This window comes from Harmonia axyridis, chromosome 3 (assembly GCF_914767665.1).
Source record: "Harmonia axyridis chromosome 3, icHarAxyr1.1, whole genome shotgun sequence".
NCBI classification, from domain to species: domain Eukaryota; kingdom Metazoa; phylum Arthropoda; class Insecta; order Coleoptera; family Coccinellidae; genus Harmonia; species Harmonia axyridis.
In genome coordinates, this window is record NC_059503.1 from 22,520,367 (window position 1) to 22,534,807 (window position 14,441).

General features: G+C 35.4%; 1 protein-coding gene across 1 annotated transcript; it reads right to left on the reverse strand.

Annotated features, from left to right (window-relative positions):
• Positions 1–548: 548 nt before the first annotated feature.
• On the reverse strand, positions 549–11,922 carry LOC123675681 (angiotensin-converting enzyme-like). The gene is made up of 9 exons (XM_045611134.1): positions 11,624–11,922; positions 11,208–11,399; positions 10,102–10,263; positions 9,477–9,585; positions 9,260–9,403; positions 7,406–7,874; positions 5,818–6,285; positions 1,208–1,348; positions 549–767 (listed from the first exon to the last, which is right to left on the reverse strand). The coding sequence occupies exons 1-9, from the start codon at positions 11,636–11,638 to the stop codon at positions 611–613; spliced, it is 1,857 nt and encodes a 618-aa protein (XP_045467090.1). The 5' UTR covers positions 11,639–11,922; the 3' UTR covers positions 549–610.
• Positions 11,923–14,441: the final 2,519 nt, after the last annotated feature.

Below are 14,441 nucleotides of genomic sequence, written 5' to 3' on the forward strand. Positions count from 1 at the left end.
TCCCTATTCAAAAAATTTAGAGGGTTGATGGGGATGGCACAGGGTGCAACAAAAATCCATCAAAAATGCATAAAAATTTGGTAAAAGTGAAACAAAAATTGACCTGTTTCAGGATTTTGTTGCCAAATATTTTTCGTCTGAGAAAATGAATTTGTTCCATAATTTTGACGCGCACTGTTAAAATATTCAAGCATCGAAAACAATGAAAATCAAGAGATTTAGAGGAGAATAGAAAAAGATAGCAAAATATATTTCGCAATGAAAATAAAATTCCTTAGAAAAGGGGAAATAAAAGAAAAGACGAAAATGACAATGTACATGGCTGTAATTAGAACATGTAGATTTAACATGGATAACGAAAAGTAAACTTCATGAAGTAGAGATGAAGTTTTGAAAGGCGTAGCAGAAATGACAAGATTGTACAGAATGAGGAATGAAGAGATAGGGAATGAATGGGGTTAGAATGGTTAGAGTAGTTTGTAGGAGAGAGGCAATTGGGATGGTGAGGATACTGGCATTTCATTCAATCATTAATAATTGACAAACAGTGATATAGAAGAGTTTATTATAAAAGTTGAAAATATTAGAACAATAAACAAAATAAATAAAATTAAATTGTAGAGTTATACACTTGATTAAAGCTTTTTAGAAATTGATATAAAGGTTCAAAATACTCGAGAAGTGGTCCAGCGTCCATTTTTTCCTGACCAGTAATAGCTTTCATTGCAACACTCCAATGTTTGCTAGTACCTAGAGATAAACCAGCTCTGAAAACAACAAAATCGTCAGTGATTACAATAGTGATCGGTGTCATGTAACACTCAGTTACACTAAAAAAATTACATTTTTCAAATTATTATTATAATACTCTATTTCAAACATCGTAGGAGGTTATCGAATAGATTTTTGAAGATAATTGCTTCCGAGACATAAAATTTTGTATTTATCCATAGGTAATGATCATATCTAGTTGTCGGTACCTCCACCTTCAATGGGGAAGGTGAATGCTGAAGAACGAATGCTCGTTCTTCACCTAACCTAGTATACATATACATTCATAATACATACTCCCAGGAATAGATAAGTGATTGCAAGACTATAACTGTGCCTAATAAAGTAGAACTTAATTGAAATGACGTTAGTAAGTATGTGAAATAATAAAAATCAACGAAAAAATACGACCAAACGATACCATATCAAATATTACCTTAGTTTTTCACCAGCAGCCTTCGATTGGTAAAAGTCACATTTGTGTAAGGGTTGGTATTTGGTCTGTGGATCATATTCACCAGCTGCTATACATAAACTTTTGAAGAATTGGAACTGAGCTATATGGGCAACAAAATACCTGAAATGAAAAATTAATTAGAAGAATTAGTTCGTTTCTGCACTAACACAAATTTGAGAATGATAATACAAAAATCCCTGATCGATTATCAGGAACCCAACTTTTTAGAGATATAAGTGGGGATGGACAGCACTAAAGTTTGTACAGAGTGCGGCATTTAACTTGAGACAGTGAATTTTCACAAAAATGTACTTTCGAAAAAAATTTATCATTAGTAACTATCGCCGCAACTGTCACCATGAGAACTACTCGATAGTAACTATCGAGTCGAAAAAAAAGAGATTTTCCTCTTTCTTTTTAAATCTATATTGTAACGTCAGGTATATTTACAGTCTGAATCTGCAAATGGATGGATTCCTCACTACGTATCATTTCGAATAAAAATTTCGCTTTCTTTTGAAAGGAATACCCTGTATATTTTTTCAAATGTGATATAGAATGAGGTGTAGAATAGAATTCATAAACATTTTTTGAATCCAAACACCAAAATGTATCATTGGGATTTTAATTATATATATAATATAATATTTTTGATTGTAGATCTCTAAGACGATTTGTAACCATTTTTGAATTGTTGGAACTTAAAAAATTGTGAGTAGCTGTAACTGTAATAATTGACCAAATGTAATAACATCCAAAAACAATGCTATCAATATCTTCTCATATTAATGACTGTTCACATGTTGATTATTCAGAGTAGTGAGAATTATCCAGGGAAACGTTTTGTATTGTTTAACAATGGAGAACTAATAAGAGTTTTCAGGGGCCTCAACAGCTTCGAAACTAGCCTATAGAAAAATTTTACATATTGAATTTTTTGTTTGGAATCACATTGGACTATAACATATCAAAAATTTAGCTAATGTCCTTGTTTTTTATTTTTTGTTAATTCCATATTGTAACGAATTCGCAAGCCCTACGCCACTGCCTCTTTCTAGAAGGTACCGGAAGCACCGGGAGCTGGATAAAAAGATCGAGACGCTTCTAGAGAGAGATGCGAGCGGTATATAACCAATCAAACCGCAGAGCAGGGCAGTGCGATAGAAGCGGTGGTCAGTGCCGTACACTCAATTAGATATAAGTTGTAGAAATAAATTAATGTAGTAGTGAAAATAAATTAGTGTAATAGTTGAAATAAATCATCTGTAAATAGTTATTTATAGTTGTGTACCTGAAATAAATTAGTGTTAGCCAGAAGTACCGATTTAATTAACCGAAAAACGTTACAATTGGTGTCAGGTGTGGGGTTCGCGCGTGTTTTCGAACCGAGAGTTAATTAAATCGTGAACATTTCTGTGGACATTTGTTTAGTGGAAATTCTCGTTAAAATATCTGTGGACAGTAGTGTGAACATTTTTGTGACCATATTTTTGAATGCCATTTACGAGAATCGCAGTCAAGGAAAATGGATCAGACAACCTTGGATTTCTTTAAGCAAGCTTTTGAACAACTGACCAAGGAAGTGCAGGACTATACCACAGAAATAAAGGAAAGTTTCAAATCGTGTAGAAATGAAATAAAGGATAATTGTAGAAGAATGATGGATAACACGAAAAGGTTAGAGAATACTAGGAATGAGGTTGAATCCAAGGAACTGGAGGACCATGAAAGGAACCAGAATAATCAGGAAGTGTCAAAAATGATGGAAGCTATACCAGATAGAAAAAAAGAACGTTTGCAAATGACGGGAGCCAGAAGACTGAAACTAGAAGAATACAGGGCTTTTCAGAAATTCCTGAAGAATGTTTGCAGCGTGGAGATCTGGTTGAATCAAAAGCTTCATATAGCGGCAGATGAGAGCTATAGGGAACCTCATAACCTGGAAAGTGAAATCCAGAAGCATTCTTCATTCGAGGCAGAGGTTATGGACAGCGATGAAAGAGTGCAAAGCGTAATAAACGAGGGAGAACAGTTACTACATTCGAATCACTATGCCAAAGATGAAATAGTCATAAGGCTGGAAGAAATCAAAGAGGATTGGAAGAGACTGTTGGAACTCAAGCAGATGAAACGGGAAAAGCTGAACGAGGCATATCAAGCACTGCTCTTCAGGAGGTCCGTCGAAGAGTTTGAGGTTTGGCTAGGTGAAGTCGAGATTCAAGTTAGTAACGATTTCGGAAACGACTTGGCTTCAGACAACAACATCCTAAGATGCCACCCCGCTCTGGAAAATGAGTACCAACAGCGCCTAGAGAAGTACGAGAGCATCAACGAGATAGACGGAGAGGTACAGTGGTTGAGCGACAGGAAATCGCTGGCAGCGTCTTTGGACCTGGATATCAGTCTTACCGTGGTCCAGAGCATACAGAAAAAGTATCGGACGCTGGAGGTCGAGCTGAACTCGAGGGAACACATCGTAAAGAGTTTGATGGATAGGGCGGTCAACATGATGAGATCCGGTCATGAGTTCTCCAATGATATCAGTGTGAAGGTGAAGGAATTGGAGAATCGATTTGTGATGGTAAAGGATATGGCCAGTCTGAAGATGTTGAGGTTGCAAGATGCCCTGGAATCGGAAAAGTTTTACGAGGAGAGTTCAGAAGCTGAGGCCTGGATTGATGACAAGTTGTCGGCGTTGGCAACAAGTGAGGTTGGTAGAGATGAGATTTCCATTCAGATGTTGCAGGGAGAGCTGAGTATAATAACTGCTGAAGTTGAAGCTTACCAGGAAACGATCGATAAATTATCTCAGAGGTGTAGCAATCTTGTGAAAAGAGAGCACTACGATGCAGATAACATCAAGAAAAGAGAGGAAGAAATAGTGCAAGAGTACAAGAAGTTACGTCAGCTAGTGGCTCAGAGGGAAGTAACCCTCTCTGAAGCCTTCCAGTATTTCGGATTCCTCCAAGAGTGCACCAAGCTCCAAGAATGGATCAAGGACCAGATGATCAATTCCAAAATTGAAAAGCATGGAGTTGATGTCGAGCATGCGGAACTTCTAATTCATGCCTTCGACACTTTTTACGCTAGTTTAATGAATAGCGAGGCAAGGCTCCAATCATGTTTAATCAGTGGAAATGCTCTGATAGAAGCTAAATGCAGATATAGCGCCAAGATCCAGGAGAAGATGATTGAGGTCCAGACTCAATGGAAGGATCTCTTGGAGCTGGTAAACGGTCTGAATGAACTCTTGGTCGGAGCAAAACAGGTGCATATGTTCGATAGAAGAGCTGAAGAAATAATCTCTTGGATAAGCGAGAAAGAGGTTGACTTATGCTACGATACCAATAGTCAAGACTCGGAAAGTTACCAAGATTTGCTCAGAAAACCTCAGACTTTCGAAGGCGAGTTGGAAGTGATCGAGGACAAGGCGAACTTTAGAGAGCAAGAGGCCAAGAAACTTGTCGAGGAATTCCCAGAAACCAATGAGCACATTGACAGCAAGAGGGAAGATACGCTGGAAGCTTACAAATATCTTGCTGTGTGCGCAGAGAGGAAGAAATATAACTTGCAGCAATTGGAACCATCCCGAGGTTATATTAACCAAGACATTGCCGAGAAGTTAAAAATCCTGAAGCTTGGATTAGGGACTTGGAAGAAGCGAAAGGATATCTGCGATCAGAACCTGGACGTTCAGTTATTCAAGAAGGAGGTGTCCGTATTCGTGAATTGGCTGATAACGAGGGACGACGCTCTCAAAGAAGAGAAACTGGAAGATCTGATCGGGAGGTATTGCGACTTCGAGGAGAGGTTCAAAGTTCAAGAGAAGACTGTTAGGTGCTATTTCTGTGAACCAGGAAATTGCAGAAACGGAGAATCCTGTAGTTTCAGCCACCGTGCCGGATATGTTCAGGGACTGAACATCCTAGGAAGGGGGCAGTGTAACGAATTCGCAAGCCCTACGCCACTGCCTCTTTCTAGAAGGTACCGGAAGCACCGGGAGCTGGATAGAAAGATCGAGACGCTTCTAGAGAGAGATGCGAGCGGTATATAACCAATCAAACCGCAGAGCAGGGCAGTGCGATAGAAGCGGTGGTCAGTGCCGTACACTCAATTAGATATAAGTTGTAGAAATAAATTAATGTAGTAGTGAAAATAAATTAGTGTAATAGTTGAAATAAATCATCTGTAAATAGTTATTTATAGTTGTGTACCTGAAATAAATTAGTGTTAGCCAGAAGTACCGATTTAATTAACCGAAAAACGTTACAATATCATTTCGAATAATCAAACTAAATTATTTTTTAATGAAATTAAAGAAACAACATAATGTTTGTGTTTGTATTATTTAAATTTATTAAACGTTTTATTTGCCTCTGATTTCGGTTCAGATTCCGATAAACCATTAAATTCAGTAATGTACATGACCTTCTAAAAAGTCAGTAGAGTAAATGAGGAGGTAGATTTGTTACAGGGCAGACGAGCTGTAGTATTATCTATACAACAATCCTAGGTTTAGAGCTTTTCAATGTTTGCCTTTCATATCACCAATACCGAAATGTTTTGTGGAATAATTTTTGTATACTCACGAAATATACTGAACATCTCCAGCTACGTGAAACTTGGCACCAGGATCGAAGTCATTCTCGGACCTTTCAACTGGTGGTTTCAATTTTTGATACTGCTTACGATATTCCCAATAGTGTGTATTCCAGTTATTCATGGTTATTTTGCCTTTGAAAACGTCCCAACGCCACTTATCCAGCAACAAGCCGTAAGGCAGGAATGCTACCTTAGAGAGGGCTATGGACATTAGTGTGTTTATCGACGTTTGATAGTCATCTACGTATTCATCAAGAAGTCCGATTTTGTGAAGATGCTTTGGAGTGTCGACTGAGAGTGCTATGGTATCACCTATCGCTTCGTGAAAGCCAGGATTGGCTCCTTCGCGGTATATGACTGGTTGGTCCTTGTACAAGAGGAAATATTGGATGTGGCCCATTTCGTGATGAATAGTAATGAAATCTTCAGCGTTGACGTTGGTGCACATCTTGATTCTGCAATATAATAAAGATTCGTTCGGTTGGAGTGCAGCTGGCTACATCTACAAGGTGTTCTTTAATTGGAGGTAAGAACAAAGGGTGATGATTACTTGAATTATATCAATAAAAAGTTCTTGGACCGCAAACGCTTTGTTTACGAAATACAGTACAATAAGTTTGAATGTTTTCCAAGTCTTTTCGTCATTCACTTTTGTAATAACTGGGCTTTTACGCCAGTTCATTCAATCATCCTCTCTTCGTTGGTACCTCCAACTGAAAATATAGGGTTTTTCAATGGGAATGATATCATTTAAAATAGTTATTTTTCGATGCGTTCTCAAGCCATTTTCGAAGGTGCGTCCTTTCTCTGAGGATTGCGGTGTTTCGGCCCGAGATACAGGGTGTAACATAAGTGACTAGCCATAACCTAGTAGTGAATGCAGGTCATTCAGGCCTTTCAGAAAAGTTACTCATTTTGTATCCTAAGACTGTTAGTTTCGGAGATACCGGGTGATTCGTGCAAATTGGCCTAAATTTCTGATCTCCATAACTTGGAAATCAGCAGTCTGATTTCGTTGAAATTTTATGGGTTTATTCACTTCATGCAGCCCTTCAAAGCGATTAATGTAATTTCAATGTTTTCAGGGCAGTACTCAGATTATTGAGTTTTTTCCTTTAGACTTCGAAATCTATATTTTTACACGTTTTAGAGAAATATCGTTATTGGCATGAAAAAATACATAATTCTGTCCAATGAAGTCAATTTTTACTTTGAATGGCACACTGTTTTCAAAGGAGTAGCAAACGAAAGAATTCATGTGTTTGTAACTTTTTTAGATAAGTTCCTGTTTTTATTCCTTTTGTTTTTTTTTATTTGATGTAATCTGATAATTTTTCGGATTTTATAGATTTTTGTTCCACTCAGCATCTACTGATTGTTGTAACAGGCTGCCATCTCTCTGGCAATCATTGATCCACTACAATTTTAAAGTCGTCATAAGAAATGACAAAAAGTAATACACAGTGTTGCCGTTATAATCAGTTTAAATGTTATCAATCCTATTGGAAAACCCTTCTCCGACAAATCAAATTCTCGGAGATTTCCCTTCAAAAATTTACGTCCATATATTAATACCTAAAATTCTTCCTATCGCAAAAATCCCAAGCACTCGCATGGCATACCATCTCCCTTCCATCCTTGGGCTTCTCAATTATGGCACCTTGAGCTGTATTATAGCTCATGTCGTTGGGCAGAAGCCCGAGAGACTTGTAAAAATCATCGGAAGTCTCGAACATCTTCTTCACGTTGTACCCTTTCTTTCTTAGGGCATCAGTTATGTTCTGTCCCTTTGTGGCAGGAAACGGTTTTACGTGTTCGTTTATATTGGTCCATTCTTGAGCCCACATATTTCCCAAAATATGGGCGGGTAGCAGACCATCGGAAATATCCAAGTCATCACCATATCGCGCCTTCAACTTGCTCGAGACGAATTTGTGCAACTCGGTGTAAAGTGGTTCAACTTGGAGCCACAAGTCGTCAATCTGTTTGATGAAATCTAGCGACTCGAAAAGTACCAACCATTCTTCACTATTGTCCTGGTATCCTGAAATTAAAAATCTGGGAGACCTTCAAAGAAATATTGAATCAGTTATATCAGGTCAGTATTGATACTGGTATACAACATTAGGAATTAAAGGCCAAACTAAAAATTTTAAATATACTCACTAACAGTATTAAATAGCTTTAATGTTAATCTTAATATTGTTAATTAGATCAGATTCAATTTGTTTTGGGGTAGATCAGAAATTCTCAACTTGAAAGCTAATGGATGTTTCAAAAATTTTGGCACAAATTTCTTAATACCATATTAAAAAGAAAACATGATTTACGGAAATTTTTCAGAACAGGTTCAATTAGAAGTTTTATAACCTTCAACAATATGCAGTCTTGTGGACGGAGCATCTGGCATCAAGCCTTGGACCGTCCCTGCCTCCATTATACCATAGTATACTATTCCATTCCTTATACTATGATTATACAGGGTGGTCCAGATGATTTTAGTGCAATTACTTAGGCGTCGGATAGAACTACTCTTTTCATGAAAAAGCTTCGTTTTCGAGACACAGGGTGTCAAAGTTTGGAAAAAAAATCATTTTTTACTTATAACTCTAGTATTATTACATTCATTGTTTAAATTTGTAGGTATTGAAGTCTTGATAATGTAATGTTTCGAATTAGGTAAGCGTTTCCTGCCAAACTTGTCTAGTGATATACAAAAGATATACAGAGCTTCATGAAAATGAAAGATCTCTTGAACTTGAATATGTTGCCTTTTCGAAATAATCGAGAGCAAAGCAAATACTATCCACAAAAATCTACAGAAATTAATTTTTCAAATTTTCCCAAGTACAAAAATTGACGTAGTGTATAATAACGTTTTCAGATGGCATTTAATTGAACATACCAGAAAGAAAATTTATCAGGCACTTAAACAATAAAAAATATTCACAACATTTTTTTAATGTTTGAGTGTCTTTCAGAAATGTTCAATTAAATGCAATCTGAAATCGTTATAATTGCATTACGTCCATTCTTTTACCTTCATTTATGAAAAATGGAAAAATTTAATATGTGAAGAATTGTAATTTTCAAAAAGTTGAACTATTTGAGCATTTGGCCTAACTGATTCATAAAAAAAATTTCTGAGCTCCAATTCACGACGGAATCGATTTCGCAAACTAATCCTCACTTAAAATGACATATCATTGAATGACCAAGCAGACTTGACATTTTGAAATATATTTGTTTTTCAAATAATTGAAATTTATGCCAGCTCTTTGAATTGCGTGAGAGAGCTGGTTACCCTCCTAGTGTTTTGACTAAACTGGATAATCGTTTTCGCTCAAGATATGAAATAGGAGAGGAAGAAGATTGATCTTCAGTTATTTACGCATAGACTGGATACACAATTTTAAACTGAATATTTACCGTTGAGTACCGATGCTTCATTAGATAAATTCACGTATCTTTCAAAGAGCGAACGCATCTTCCCACCAGTCTGATCTCTCCAAGCTTTCCAAGAATAGGACAGTTCATTGTAGTCCCTCGAAGATGCAAATAACGAATTCAAGTCTGCAATTAAAATTGGGAAAAACAATCCAGAGTTAACTTCAGCTAGAAAATTCATCGCATAAGTTCATAATACCTGGATCTAAGTTATAACCTTCCGTTGAAATATCGCAGTTTTTTTTTCTGTATGGGCATATTTTACCTGTACTGTATATTTCTACCATAGTATTTGTTATGTTCGTTAACTGAAAATAATAAAGTTTAGTAAGTCGTAAGTAGTAGTAAGTATTCGATGAAAGTTTAGCTAATACTGTTTTATTCATCACCGTTTCCATTTGAAATTAAGCACATTCAATTATATTATTGTATAACCTTCGATTAAATCACATTAGAAATCTTTAATTTGTTGTTATGAACATGGTTTCCTTTAAGTGAACTTAAAAGAAAAGAATCTCTTATGTAAACCTAGAATATAAGATATTCTAAATATTTTCTTGGGATTTATCGCACTAATTTTTGATAAGGTAAAAGTTGTTTACTTTCTCATTCTCATTTTACACATGTTTCGGCCTCATAATGTCCTTTTTTAAGGAAGGATTCTACAACAATAAAACAGTTTTTGACTGTTTTCGCCAAAATTAAATTATTAGTCAAAAACATAAAAACAATGTTTACATTTCAGGAAGAAATCGTTTTTCTATCTGAAATGCGCATAAATCCGCATAACCCTTTCAAAAAAATGTAAGTATAATAATGCCTACCTCTGCCAGCTTATCATTTTCCAACACTGATTTACCCAACATTCTAGCTAACATCACTTTTCTTTTTAGGTCTGGATCTTGATAGTCGTCGGGTGTTACGTCCTTGAAGTACATCTTCCATAATTGCTTGTTATATTCCGCAGCTTGAAGTATCACATTCACCTATATTTGAGCATAAGCTAATAAAAACAATATAGGGTTCCACAAAAGAAAATTCAATTCAAGATTTAAAATCACAAATATTTGAGGTTTTATATAAGAAGAATTTATAAAAAGTCCGGAACTTTGGTTTTGAGCGCTCATCGGAAAAAAAGTTATGGTTCTGATCGCACCATCCTCCTGAAATTTTTTCGGCATAAACATTCTAATGATTAATTAAATTAATTTTCGTACCTATAGGTACCAACAAATCTCAAACTTAAAAATTTCGTAAAATTTCAACTTGGTCAGATGAAGGATGTTTTAACTAGAACACGAACTGAGACCGCGATTAAGAATTTGGTACCAGCACCAAAGCATATACAGGGTGGGTAAAATTGGTAATCCTGAACCATAACCTTCCAGGCTTAAAATATGATATTCCACTAAAATCTAAATTTTCAGGGGCAATTCCTACTTAATCCTATTGAATAGTACCTATATTCTTTGCCAAGTGATGGAATTAAATTCAGTTGTAATACCTACTCACGAAACCAGGTGCTGTGAAATGATAAAAATATTCATTTCGATTCTAATTAAACAGCTTTATTAACTTCTAGATTATTAGGATAATAAGAAATTTATGTATGTATAGAAGTAGCGCTCATAATATAAATATTATTATATATCATAAAGTTCCCCTATCATATTTGGTCATGAATACAGATTGAATTATTGGTTATTGCTTCAAAATATCATAATCGAATTTTTATAGCTTTTTCTCAAAAGTAGTAGGTTACTGCTATTTGGTGGGTAGATACCTACATTTTTGTTTTTTTGGTCCAAAACCAAATATAGCTAATATGACAAGCTAAAAGCTCTTGCAAGGACAAGACCTCATTTTTCGTTGAGTTTTGTAATAAAAATAATTATGTTCTCTTTTTAAGACGCACAATTAATCCACTCACCAAGTTCTCTTCAGCTTCGCTATTTTCCAAATCGGACTCAAATTCCCAATTGGCTTCTTGTAATTTAGTACACCAGTATGTCTCGTTTTGGTCGTAATCATTGTCAAAAAAACTTTTCAATTCAGCTTCTGACAATTTTGAGCTTTCTGTTAGGTAATGTAAAGAAAAGAGCAACACTAAGATGGAAATTAACTGAAAAAGAATGATATTTTCCTAGTTAATTAATCATTGAAAAAGTATTCAATTTATGTGAATAATAATAATTATTTACGCTTCAAAGACTTTGATTCATCACTTTCTCTTACTCAAAGAAATAAAAAGATTCAATTTTAAATTGTATATCTATCAGTTAGGCTATGTTTTGTTGTTATGTATAATATTGATATAAACAAAAAATAAGAGTTCGATGTACTTACATTGGAGTTTGTCATTTCGAATATTTCATCAAGCAGTCATGATAACACAATAGATACAGAGGAATATATTTGTGGATTAATCTTGTGTTATCAACTTCCACCTAATGACTTCAGATTCAGCTGAGTTCATCAAAACATAATTGCATAACTTTTGCGGTCGCTTATTACAAAATAGGTAACTGCTGCAATAATAATAGGCTACTGTATTCTCGTGTACCTATGTTATTTAATATTGAAGGAAGAACTGGCGATTATTTCTGATTCGCAAGTCTTGTCAATTTAAATTGTCAAGTAGAACTGGAATGACTTGATTTCTCCAATGTATAAATAAGTTCATTCACTTTCTAAGAGCTTGTACAGTTATTTTGAGGCGCATCACTTTGTATTCTAATGAACTCTCTCAATGATCATATTTTGATTGATTATATCAGGTATAATTTACTTTAGTCTCTTCAATCACCTATAGAAAGAGCGAAAATGACCTTTGGCCCTTGAGCTCATCAGTTAAAATCCCTATAAGATTGTTTTAAAAATCACGTATTATAGAGTTGATAATAATATGTATGCAAATGAGTAGCTCCTATATGATGAATATTTATTTGCGTGTTAGTGCTATAAATTTCTCTTATTTTCTATATAAATGTAACTAAAGGTAATTTCTTTTTCGTTCTGGAATGATCATCTTCGTAAAGGTGAATTGTGACCTCCACATCTATGAGTTCTTATAAAATTTTCTGTCCAGTTTTTTGAGGCTGCTCTATGTTCATCAATGTATACAGCGAGTGGTTGGTAGTGGTGTTATGGGGTGTCTTATTTAACAAAGCTGTTCTTTCTGCTTGTGCTATTTCCAAATTTTTAATCGCTGGTTTTCTACAATGTACCAAAATGGGATGAGCGTATTCCATTATCGGTCTGAATATCGTGATGTATATCTTGCTAGCACTTTTTATTATAAGACTTCGAATCAGTGACGGCTCGTCAGGGTCGGCAGGGTCGGCCGGGCCGACCCAAAAATTATCGGGAAATAGAAAATAATTCTAGATATTCAATTCATTCAAACTCAATCGGAGTTATCGATTTCGATATCCAAATTCCCTCGGTAATGAATATTTCCACTCAGAACAGGAAAATATAACTTATACCGGCCAATTTTTTCTTTCGGACCCACCTAATATTCGATTTCCAAAGCATCCAGCGTTGTTATTCCCTTTCATAAATTGTAACAAACCACAATCGTAAATGGTTACTTTTCGTAACATCACCCCAAACAGGTTATTCCAGAATTGTACGTAACACCGTAACATTTGGTCTGAAATGTAACACAAATGTTACAATTATATAATTGCAACCCCTGGAATGTCACTGAAAGCATCTCATCACGTTAGGTCGGCCAAGAGCCGATGGCGGAACCAGCGCTACCGAGAGCGCTACGTAAAGAAAAAGATACTACGACATACGCCCAGAATACGACCACTCAATAGAACGGCACAACAACTCGATGTAAGGTCGCTTCCCAATACACAGGGTCGGCTGGCCGGTTATCCTATTGCAGAGCGTCAAGCAGCAACTTTTCACAGTTTATTTCAAATATTTGATAATTAAATGAATGGTTAATTTATGTATTTATTTATATTTTTATTAAATTATGAGACATTATGTCTTAATCAGAAAAGAACTTATTTATGCCGTTCGATAGTAGCTATTGATTTTCAGATCATGAAAATATAATTAATATATTCAAATGAATGGTTAATTATGGGATATTACGTCTTAATCAGAAAAGAACTTATTTATGCCGTTCGATAGTATTTAGGTATTGATTGTCAGATCATGAAAATATAATTAATATATTCCTAACTTTGAAAACATCCTGATTTCAAAAGTTCTGTAATTTCGAGGGAGAAAATTCGCGAGGAAATGAATAATTCTGCGTGCTTTTCTTGGGAAATAGACGAAACAACGGATGTTAAATATTTTTGTCAGATGTCAGTAATTTTCCGCTTCGTTCGAGAAGGTAAAAATATCCGAACGATTTTGGGGTTTTTTCGATGTTAGTAAAGGTCGAACCGCGAATGATATTTTCAATACCTTGTTGGACAATTTTAAAGATTTGAATTTAGCGACTAAATTAGTAGGTCAAACATATGACGGGGCAGCTGTGATGGCGGGGGAAATTAATGGGTTACAAGCGCGAATAAAAACAATTGCTCCTCAAGCACTATTCACGCACTGTTATGCACATAAATTGAATTTAGTGTTACAAGATTCGACCAAGAAAATCAATGAGTGTCGCGTGTTTTTTTCGAATCTTTCAGGATTTTCGTCGTTTTTCACTAAATCAAGTAAACGCACTAATATTCTAGACGAAATTTGCAAAAAAAGATTACCCTCTAGCTCGGAAACTCGTTGGAATTTCAAATCTCGCGCTGTAAAAACAATATTCGATAAGAGAGAAGAATTAATTGAAGTTTTTGATCATATCAGCGACAATTTAGATGAATGGGATGATATTACAATACGTGAAGCTACCGGTCTGAAGAAAATGTTGAATGATTTCGAATTTTTGTTCATTCTCCACTCTTTTAATTTGATTTTTACATACACAGATCCCGTTTTTTCTATAATCCAGCATAAGTTATCAGATATAACATTATTGCAACGCCAGAATCACTTCTTTATTATCGACTCTGAAAAAATTTCGCACAGAAGATGAGTATTTCATTCGCTTATATTCAGAAGTAGAAAAACTCCCAGAAGTAATGCCACCGAGTGCTAGACGTCGAAAACGTAAAATAGATTCCGAAATTCAGCTCACGGA

Coding starts and splice junctions, on each gene's coding strand:
- LOC123675681 (XM_045611134.1), bottom strand. Junction 9,586..10,101: donor AAAATGATAAGCTGGCAGAG/GTAGGCATTATT, acceptor TATTATTTTCAG/TTAACGAACATAACAAATAC. Junction 7,875..9,259: donor TGAAGCATCGGTACTCAACG/GTAAATATTCAG, acceptor TTTTAATTTCAG/GATACCAGGACAATAGTGAA.